Below are 11,627 nucleotides of genomic sequence, written 5' to 3' on the forward strand. Positions count from 1 at the left end.
TTCCCTTATGTTGTATGTCACTTAATCTTACGTCAGTTCTGAATAGTATTTGCATGAGTGTAATGATGTAAAATTAATATTTATTTACTAGAACCTGTTATGATAACTGTATTTGGAAGCCTGGGGAAGGTGATGTTTGAATGTTATCTGGTGGGCCAAGAATATTATGTAGGAGAGTTTAATTCTCATTTTTTAGATGGGGGAATTAGTAATTAATACCTAAAATTGAAAAATCAAGTTTTAGGTATAAGAACATGGTGGGAAGAAATATGGAGTAAAATATCAAAAGCATCCGCAAATGTCTGGACTAGTTACTGGTACCTAATGAGTAGTCAATAATTAGAAAATCCTGTACCCGAGTGTCTGAAAGAAACAACTGATAACTCCCAAATTTAATCCAGTGGATATAAATGTGTTTTGATCTCCAAATTTTTTATCAAAGTACTAGTTTCAATTTATATTTATTCATTTTACTTCCTTATTGTATGATGTATATGTTCTAATCCAGTTTTGCTAAAAAGGATTGTGAAATATTGACAACACAGTAGCTTGTTTTTTTTTTTTTATTACCTAACTCAAAAGGAAAAAAAAACCTGACATTTTTATAATGAAATTAGAGTAATTATTTCTAATTCTTAGGTTTTATTTTACATAAAAATTTTATTTAAATCTAGATCTATTTAAAGCTTTATACTCAGTTAAAGAAATGAATTGTTTCATCTTCTGTTGAGCAACCTGAAATACTCTTTGTTTGTAGTGGCATTGTTGGAAATAGCGCAACTACATTATTGACTACCATTGAAGAAATGCATTTGCTAAGCAAAAAAATATTCTTCAATAGTTTGAGTCTTCATGCAAGTAAATTAATGGACAAGGTATGTTTGGAAAATGCAATTCTTAAAGTATGTTAATGTCAATCTTTAATATTTGAAGATGTTGTTTTAGTATCAGTTAATGATTTTTTTTCCCCTTTCCATACAGTCTTCTTTTGAATTCTTCCTATAAGCAACAGCCTTCATTTCAAGATGTCTTACTGGACATTGACTTTAAATTCTGTGTTCCTGAAACAGTATAACTTGAGTTATAAATTGGAGATGGAACCTCAAGCCCCAGTTTCATTAGCATTTTTCTGTAACCAAACATCTGTACTAAATCATACTTCCTGCACTAAATCATACTTCCTGTATTTAGGTGGGGACTAAGATGACAGATTGGAAAACTGGGACTCTTATGAAGGATTTTTTTCCAAACAGTTTATATTTTTACTCTCTGATGTCACAAGATTTTCCTTAAGGAATTTATGCTTATCCAAGTTAGGTATTATGATTATTTTTGAAAACAAATAAGAAAATACCCACAAAAACAAATATCAAAACCTAAAAGAGTCCTGTGAGATTTAATATTTTTAATGGAGCAGGTTATTGTAGCAGAACCTTAAGGAATGACTTTACAGTTATTAAATCATTCTTTATTTTGTCTCATTATTAAAGATTCAAGGTTTTTGTTTTGTTTTTCTTTAACCTTATGGTGCATGTGCTCACGAGAGAGACAGACAGAAATAGATGAGAAAGAGAGACAGAAATAGTGAGAGGGAAAGTGAGAAATCACCCTCTGGGGGTATTACCATGCCACAATCCTTTCTCCATTCTCCTCCTGGGACTTTGGACATACCCGCACATACATCCAGTGTGATTTTCCACCAGTTCTGGGACTCAAAACTGCAGTCTGCCAAGAAAGAGTCCAGTGACATAGTCACCATGCCATCTGCTGGCCCCAAGGATTCAAGTGTTTTAAGGATACATCACAATCACCATGCAGGCTTTTTTATTGTACTATTCTAATAGGCTGATTAGATTAGCCACACCTTTTTTTTTTTTTTGAATTCAATAAAGAATGGTTAGTAGCAATCTTTTCTAGAGTACTCACATAATAGAATTGGTCTGGTACATTCACACAATTCAATTTGTAAATCGTCCTTGCATCCCTGGAATAAATTCCACTTGATTGTGGTGTATAACTTGGATGTGCTGTTGGGCTTGGTTTGCTGGTATTTTGGTTAGGATTTTTGCATATATATTCAGCAGAGTTGTTCCATAGTTTTGTGTTGTTCCTTAGAATGAGTTTGAAAGTGTTCCTCCGTTCCCCCCCCCCTTTTTTTAATAGTTTGAGAAAAATTGGTATTCTTTAAAACTTTGATGGAATTCAGCAGTGAAGCCATCTAGTCCTGGACTTTTCTTTGTTGGGAGACTTCATATTGATTCAGTCTCATTACTTGTTATTGGTCCGTTCAGGTTTTTTTTTTAATAATTATTTTATTTAACTTTATTTATTTATTCATTTTAATTTGACCAGAGAGGGACAGAGACAGAGTGAGAAAGCAAGTCGCCAGGTCCGGGACTTGAACTGTGGCAGCCATGTGGGAATGTCCAGCGCCTTGACCATCATGCCACCTGCTGGCCCCTCTAATGGTCTTTTGTATTTTTGTGATGATCAGAGTGTCTCCTTTTTGTTTCTGGCTTCTGTTTTTCTTAATCCAGCTAATTTGCTTTATATATCTTTTCAAAACACCAACTTTTAATATTTTTTTTCTTTTGTGTTTTTTTAGTCTCTATTTTGTTTATTTCTGTCCTGATCTCTATTTCTTATACTAAATTTATTTTTTCTTGCTCTTTTAATTTCTTGAAGTGCATATTATATTGTTTATTTGGACATTTTCTAATGTTTTTACATTGGCACTTATTGCCACAAACTTCTTCTGTTTTAGCTATATTTCATACATCTTGGTATATATCATTTTAATTTGTTTCAAAATATTTTTGGATTTTCTTCTTAATTTCTTTATTGACCTAGTAGTCTTTCAGGTTCATGTAGTTTAGTTTCCATGTGTTTGTATACTTTCCAAAGTTCCTCTTATTATTGATTTCCAGTTTTATTTTATTGTGATAAAAAAAATACTTGTTATGATTTCTGTTTTTCTAAATGTTTTGAGTCTTGTTTTGTGGTCTAATATATGGTCTACTCTGGAAAATGTTCTATGTGCTGATGAGAACAGTGTGTATTCTGCAGCTTTGGATGAAATGTTCTGTAAATATCTGTTAGGTCCATTTGTTGTACAGTGTTTAAATCGGATCTTTCTTTGTTGGTATTCTATCTGGATGATCTGTACAATGCTGAGAGTAGGGTGTTGCAGTCTCATCAACTATTGTGTTGAAGTCTATTTCTCCCTTTGGCTCTAATAATATTTGCTGTTTGCTTTATATATTTAGGTGCTCTGGTATTGGGTGCATATATATTTACAGATGTTATGTCCTCTTACTGAATTGATTTCTTTATTATTTTGTAATGTTCTTTGTCCCTTTTTACAGTTTCTGACTTAAAAAGTCCATTTTATCTCAGATAAGTAGAACAATTCCAGCTTGTTTTTGATTTTCACATGTGGACTCTCTTTTTTCATCCCTTCACTTAAATTCTGTGTCTGTTTTTACTATTTAGGTGATTTTCTTATAGGCAGAATATAGTTGATTTTCTTCTCTTTTAAATCCATTCAGCAACTATGTCTTTTAATTGTAGAATTCAATCCATTTTCAGTCATGTGATTATAGATGTGTAGGGCTTTCAACTGCCATTTTGTTACTTGATTTATAATTTTTATGTAGATTATTTATTCCTTTCTTCCTTATTACTATCTTCCTTTGTGGTTAAATATTTTTTTCTAGTAATATGTTTTCATTCTTTGCCTTTTAATTTTAGTGTTCTAATACAGGCTTTGGTTTTATAGTTACTATCATGCTTACATAAAACATCTTATAGCAAGTCATTCAAAACTGATAACAATTTAATTTTGGTTCTGTACAAAAAGAAACAAAAATAAAACTCACCACTTCAATTCCATTTCCCCCTTCACTTTGAGGGTTTTTTGGTTTGTTTTTAAAGTTTTTGCTATAGAGTGCACATACTCGCTGGTGAGAGACAGAGAGAGTAAAATTGACAAATTCCTCCGTCCTGGTGAGAGGGAGGATAACCATGCTGCATCTCCATTCTCCTCTCAAGACTTTGGGCACAAATACACAAGCATATGTACCTGCCATAATTTTTCAGCCTCTGGGTCTGGGACTCAAACCATGGTAGGCTTTGTGTGAATCTAGCGCCCTAGCCACCACACCACACCGCTTGCTGATCCCAATAAAAAGCAACTTCTTTTTTCTTCATTTGAGAGAGATTTTTGCTATAGGGCTTCTGCGCTCGCTGGAGAGAAGAGAAAGTGAGAAATCACCCCCAGGGAGGATGGCCACACCATAATTCCCTTCCCCACTGTTCTTTTCTCAGGATTTTGGACATGCTCTCACATGCACCCAGTGTGAGTTTAAGCTGCCAGGTCCGGGACTCAAACCGTGGTCAACTGCATCAGTGTCCAGCCATTACAATGTAACCATTACATCATCTGCTGGTCCAAAAGCTAACTTTTAAGTATGATATTTCAATTAAAACATTGAAGAGAGTAAAGTAAAAGAGGGAAGGTAATTGTAATTTGACTGTAATAAGTAGTAATCAGTACTGCGGCATGTGTGAGTTCTGAGTGAGTGGGTTTTGGTCATTATTATTGTTTTTATTGTCATTATTATCATACCCTAAAATTTTTTTTTTCAGATTATGAAATGAACCATGTTTAGGGATATTTTAACATTCCATTAAAATGGCATTCTTACAACCATTTTAGGTTTTTTTCAATAAAATCATCTTTTAGTTAGGGGATCTGAATCCCAAATCAAATAAAAACTCATTGAGTATGAGTGCATGCCCATGATCCTCTATTTCTGAAAGGCTAGGAGGGAGAGATTACATTATTGTGACACCCTGTCGAGGGTATATGCCTACCAGTGTGTTTGTCTCATTTAAAAAAAGTAAGCTTTTTTTTTAAATCTTTTTTTTATCAAATTTTAATATTTCATATTTTATATCTTAATCGTGTTCTCGTAAACCATTTCACTTCCTCTTGGAAGATTTATGCCTTATAAGGAAACAATGCTTATTGAAGAAAGGTTCTTCCTTAGCAAAGCACCCACATGGAAATTTTTGTTAAATAGAATTTTAAATGGGTAGTAAAATTGTTACAAACATAGCTTTTAAAATAAAGGTATACTCAGAGAAGAAGTTTTTTCATCTGATTCCTTTTGTGCTTATAAGAACATTTGGGGAACTAATTCTTTAATATGAAAAAAATGAAAATTCAAGGACATCATTTTATTGAAAGGTGAACCTTTCCTCTAACAAAGCAGTTTGAAACACTCAAGTATTTAAGTATGCATACTCCTCTCATCAAGCTCTCCTGAAACATTCGTAACCGCAAATCTAGCAAACAAGAGGAATATGTATATTGCAAAAGACATGCTATATTGAGTTAAGCTAAACAAATGTTTTCTAAAATTCTTCTCACTATAGAAATAGTACAGGTCTAATTTGAAAATCAGTCTGTTATAAATTAAACCAGTAAGAATAAGGAGTAATATGTCCAGTATTCTGAGAAAAAAAATCTTCTAAATAAAATGTAAATCTCTCTCTGTCTTTCTGTTTCTGGTGGGCATATGTGCTTTATAGCAAACCAAAAAAAAAAGGATTTTATTAGATACTCTCTGTATGTACAACTTTAGGTGTATGTTTTTATCTAAATTCTGTTGTACAGACATAAGTCAAATGTAGGTGACCAGAATCAACATTTTTTCATTAATTAAATATCCATTATACAAAACACTGAAAGGTGAAGTGGTAAATAAAGTATATTCCTGAAATAAGGATCCTGAAATCTAGTGGAAGTAGACACTCATACCTTATTTTAACAACCTTCCCCTTTTGATTTAAAACGAAAATTAGGGACCAGCAGTTGGCATAATGCTGTGTCACTGGACTCCCACGTAGTCAACCGCGGTTCAAGTCCCAGACCCGGTGGCTTAAACTCACACTGGGTGCGTGTGCATGTGTGCCCAAGATCACGAGAGGAGAATGGAGGAGAAGGGATTGCAGTGTTGGCCATCCCCCCTGGGGGGTTATTTCTCGCTTTCTGTCTCTCTGTTTTCTGGCGAGTGCACATGCCCTAAAGCAAAAACCTCTCCAAAAACCAAACAAAAAACACAAAAATGTTTACCCATGATCCCTAGGGTAATGTGCTTGAATATGAGCAGTGATTTGTATCCATCCATTGATATTAACCTGCTGGGCATTAGTGGTGCACATTTTGTGATAGAGAATTCTGGAGTAAAGTATGGTCATAATTACAACAGAGTTACCTGCCTAAAGAAGTACTTGCATGCTCTAGATTTAGATACCCACCACTGTGTCATGTGTGGCCAATTTGAGGTTACATCTCTAATTAAGATTTCTGAGTATTTGAGATCATGACCGAAATAAAGGGAAAAAATGTCAAACAGCAGAATAAAAATGAGGGAAATCTTTGTAGAGCAAAAGTTTTAAGTTTTCTTCATCTTTTTTCTATCCGTATGTAAGACTTCCACCAATAGCTCAAGTCCTGACTACACAGCACTGATAATATTTAACACTTCTTTCTCCCAGTTGCATCACTCTGCAGGTGCATATGCCACTCACTTGCTGGTGCTGACTGATTTCTGAAGAAGTGAAGTGTGAATAAATTGGAATTTGCTACACAACTAAAGACAGAAGTTTCTATAATGTGATTATTGTTTTACATGAAGTTCATAACCTTTCCTTCTTTGTTTCTAATAATAGTTTTTGCCTTAAAATCTATTTTTTCTTATATGAGTATATCTACTTTAACTCTCATTTGGTTATTGTTTGCAAGATATACTCTTTTTCTATCCTTTTACCTTTAATCTATTTGTGCCTTTAAATCTAAAGTATTTCTCTTGAAGATAGCACATACTAGGTCATCAGAAAAGTTATGAGGCATTTTTGCATATGAAAACATAAAAAAACTTTGTCATTTTCCAGTGACCCAATAGTTGGGTCACTTATTATTGTTTTTTAAAATTCATCTGCCAGGCTCTGCACTTTGATTGGCATTTACATTTAATTTAATTGTGGATAGAATAAGAACTGTTTCTGCATTTCTCTGTTGACTGTGTGTTTTAAATATTTTTTTATTCACCTGTTTCTCCAGTACTTCTTTTACATTGAACAAATATTTTCTAGTATGCTATTTTAATTTTCATATTTATTTAAATGTATGTTTGTGTGGGGGGGGTAAGTTATATTTTCTTAGTGATGCTCTAGGAATTTAATTGCATCTTAATTTTTAACAATCTAGTTATGATTAATACCAACTTACTTTCAATAGTATATAAAACCTTGCTTCTCTATACCTCCATTCTCCTCTTACTATATGCTGTTATTGTCGTAGATGTCATCTTTCTGTATTTTATGTACATAAGTATAGATTTATACTTATTGCTTCATGAAATTGTCTTTTAAATCAGGGGAAAAAAAGGAGTTACAAAAAGTATATGAAAAAACTGCATTTTATGTTCACCTTTATTGGAACCTTTACTAATGTTCTTTATTCATGTGCATCAAATTAGTATCTAGTATTTGATTCTCTTTTTTTTTTTCTTATAAGGCAGGTCTAGTGAAGAATTTTGGTTTTGTTTATTTGAGAATCTCTTAATTTCTCCTTCACTCTTAGAGAGTAATTTTGCTGAATACAAAATTCTCATGTGGCAGTCTATTTCTTTCCTCTCTTCAATATGTCATATAGTCTCCTAGCCTCCATGGTTTCTGATGAGAAATCAGCTGTTAGTCTTATCAAGAATCCCTTGTTTGAATTATCTCCTTGTCTTTTGACTGGATGCTGCTGCTATATCTCAGTATTCTTAGTTTATCCTGCTTGGAGTTTGGTTAGCTTTTTGGATGTTCAGATTACTGTCTTCATCAAGTTTTGGAAGTTTCCTGCCAATATTTTTTCAAATATATGTTTTGCCTATTTCTACTGGGTATTTGGAAAAGTCATGACTTTTCCAATGATCCATTATATCCTTTTTATTTTTTTCTGGGATCCTTATTATATTGATGTTGTCATTGGCGTCCCACAGTTCTCTGTTAATTTTCTTGTCTTCTTTTTTCTGCTGTTAGTTCCCTATATTGAACTTTTCATTTTAGTTATTGTGCTTTTTTAATTTCAGAATTTCTACTTGGTTATGCTTTGTCATTTATTTTTATTCATATTCTCTAATTGATTGATATTTTATTCATATTTTCTTTTAGTTCTTTCAGGCATGATTTACTTCAGGGTTTGAACATATTTCCAATAACATTTTTGTCTAGTAAGTCCAGTGCCTGGTCTTCCTCAGAGGAAGTTTCTATTGACTTTTTCCTCTGCATGGACTAGATTTTATTGTGTGTGTGCATGTTTCATAAATATTTTCTTCTTGTTTTTTTGAAAGAGAAAGGATTTTCAGACATCCTTCCTGCTAAAAATGCTGATGTTACTTATGCATAAACTCTTACACATAATTTTTTAATGTTGTGCTTTTCTTTCTACAAGACTTAATCTTAACAAAATCTTTCTGAAACTCTAAAAAGTTAGATATATGAGGGAAAGTTTATGGAAAAATAGAGTTAAAATACTAGTTTATTTTGGTGCAGAAAGTTTTGGACACCCATAATTTTTTCATAATATGCATTTTCCATTAAATTTTTGAAGATTCCTTTAACTTTCCTATAACACTGTTAAGAATAAATCTAAGATTTGAACTTAACAATTATGTGTCATATCACAACAGGAATACAATCTAAGAAATGCATCAAGTGAATTTGTTATTGTATAAATATCATAGACTGTAGTTATATAAACCTAGATAGTATAGCCTAATGTTAAATCAAAATATAATTCCATAATTCCAATGAATATTAACTTTTCTCAATAATTTTTGAACTTTAGAGAATGAAGTGACATGAATTCTAGATAATATGACAAAAAAACTTTCCTTTTACTTTCTTTGCTGGTTAGTATAATTCAAAATAAGGTTTTGATAAATTATAGATTTATAACTATGTGAGACATTACATTGTATCTTTTATATGCTTGATTTACTGGGAACTGGCATTTATACATTAAATCCAATGGAAAAAGATGGAAGCAGTGGATAAGCCATTTTTTATTTCAGGTTGAACTCCCACCTCCTGATCTGGGACCAAGTTCTGCACTAAACCAGACACTCATGTTGCTGCGTGAAGTTTTGGCATCTCATGATTCTTCAGTCGTGCCATTAGACGCCCGTCAAGCTGATTTTGTGCAGGTATGTGGTCAATTTAATTTTAGAGATTACTTTTCTCCCCTTTATTGCACATTTTGTAACCTAACATTTGGGTGATTTCCTTCTTATTGATTTTCCTTCAAATTAGAAATTAATTCTGTCCAATTTAAAAAATACTCATTCAGTGATGCCCATTTTCCAAACCATATATATAGTTATCATTTCTTTTAATCCTTTTCCTATATGTTTCTGTAAGTTGACTCTCTTCCAGTTAGTTTGGCATTAATATAAGCAGTGAATAAGTGAAGTGCTGTTTGCCTAGGCCCATGTCACTGATTTATTTTTTCACTTACAGGTTTTATCGTGTGTCTTCGATCCTCTCCTTCAGATGTGTACCGTATCAGCCAGCAATTTAGGCACAGCTGACATGGCCACTTTCATGGTCAATTCACTATATATGATGAAAACAACGTTAGCTCTTTTCGAATTCACTGACAGACGTCTGGAAATGCTACAGTTTCAGGTAAATTTTGGTATAAAATTCACTAAGATGAAATCTTTTTTCTCTTTTTGATAGCTTTAAGTTACTTATTTTGACTAATTTCCATGACTTCATTTTTATGAATTACTTGATATAATCTGATGAAAGGAACATGCATACATTCAGTATTTTAGTTTCCAATTTGAAAAAGCCATAATGTGTTATATTTAAGATACCTGTTTTATGTGAAGATAGAATGATGATCTTATGAATAAGTTGAACAGTTATACTGTATAGAGTTTTTAGTTTTTGAACTGTGAATAGTATCCTATATTTTTTGAACTCTAGTAGTACAGAGTGTGTTACAGAGGACAAATATGTTTTTATCTATGTGTTAGCTAGTAGTAGGCATTAACATTACAATTTGATATATCTGTCACTCTAGTCCTGTACACCAAATGGTATCACTTAAGAGTGAATGTAGGGGTCAGCAGATGGTGTGGTGGTTACATCACTGACACCCACATGGTTGACCGGAGTTTGAGTCCTGGATCTGGTGGCTTGAAAATCATGCTACACACATGTGCCTGTGTGCCCAAGAATCCAGGAGAAGAATGGACAGGGGATTACAGCATGGCCAACGCCCCTGGGGGGTGATTTCTCACATTTCCTCTCAGTATCTTTGTCTCTTTTTCTCTCCAGCAAACACATGCAGCCAAAGACAAAATTACAAACAAACAAAACAAAACAAAAAAACTTTTTTTTTTTTTTTTTGAGAAGTTTTCGCTATAGGGCACGTTTGCTCACCAGACAGACAGAGAGAGACATAGAGACAGAAAGAGAGAAATCATCCCCCATGGGCGATGGTCACACTGCAATCCCTTCTCCTCCATTCTCCTCTCGGGATCTTGGGCATGCACGCACACACGCCTGGCGTGAGTTTTAAGCCACCGGGTCCAGGACGCGAACCGCGGTCGACTACGTGGGAGTCCAGCGACAGAGCCATTACGCTAACTGCTGGTTCCTAAAACAAAAAAAACTCTTAAAAAAATAATAGTAGTGTGGGGATCAGCAGTTAGTGTAATGGCTCTGTCACTGGACTCCCATGTAGTTGACCGTGGTTTGAGTCTCGGACCTGGTGGCTTAAACTCACACCGGCCACATGTGCATGCATGCCCAAGATCCGGAGAGGATAATGAAGGAGAAGGGATTGCAGAGTGTCCATCCCCCCTGGGGGTGATTTCTCACTTTCTGTCTCTCTCTGTCTTTCTGGTGAGCACATGCACTGTACAGCAAAAACGTCTCCAAAAAAATAATAATAAAAATAATAATAATAATAGTGTGATAGGCAAAACAAAAATCATTTGTACACTTTGCTAGATACTTGGCTTCTAGTTTTACATAGTGATTATTGGTACAGAATGTTTATAAAAGCCGTCTCTGATTATTTTGTGCTATCACGTGTATATAAACAGTTTAGCAGTGGGTATTGAAAAATTCAGGTTTGTTTTTTTTTTCCCCCAGGATATTTTTGGTATGTTTTTTTTTTTTTTTTTTTTTCATTATTTCTATCTTGGACTCCGGAGAGCCATTTCAGCTTGAAGACTCAAACCTTTCCTTTGTTCAGTAAAGTTTTCTGTTATTTTCCTACTCATCATTTCTATGTGTTATTTTTTATATTCTGAAACTTCTCTCCTTGATTGGATTAGGAGAGAAGCTTCTCATCAATTTTTCCTCTTTTCTTTTTAAGTTTCTTTGATACTTGCTCTGTTCTGTTTTTCTTCCATCTTTTTTTTTTTTCTTAGAGCATTGATTTTATCTGTGGTATTAACTCTTTTTCAGTTTCATTAAATGTTTACATTTGCATGCCTTATTTTTCTTTGATTCTTTGTAAGTCCAGTAAGGCCTCCAATTTACTTCCAGTG

The 11,627-nt window shown here is 33.5% G+C and overlaps 1 protein-coding gene across 3 annotated transcripts in view; it reads left to right on the forward strand.

Annotated features, from left to right (window-relative positions):
- Nucleotides 1-11,627, forward strand: part of COG6 (component of oligomeric golgi complex 6) — an 86,954-nt gene that overhangs the window by 41,405 nt on the left and 33,922 nt on the right. For all 3 annotated transcript variants that reach the window (XM_006154205.3, XM_006154206.3, XM_006154207.2), the window contains exons 13-15: nt 758-875; nt 9,132-9,263; nt 9,577-9,744. In XM_006154205.3, coding sequence (XP_006154267.1) covers nt 758-875; nt 9,132-9,263; nt 9,577-9,744 — 418 coding nt within the window. The remainder of the gene's footprint in view (nt 1-757; nt 876-9,131; nt 9,264-9,576; nt 9,745-11,627) is intronic.

Source organism: Tupaia chinensis, unplaced genomic scaffold (genome assembly GCF_000334495.1).
Source record: "Tupaia chinensis unplaced genomic scaffold, TupChi_1.0 Scaffold000402_1, whole genome shotgun sequence".
Lineage (NCBI taxonomy): Eukaryota > Metazoa > Chordata > Mammalia > Scandentia > Tupaiidae > Tupaia > Tupaia belangeri.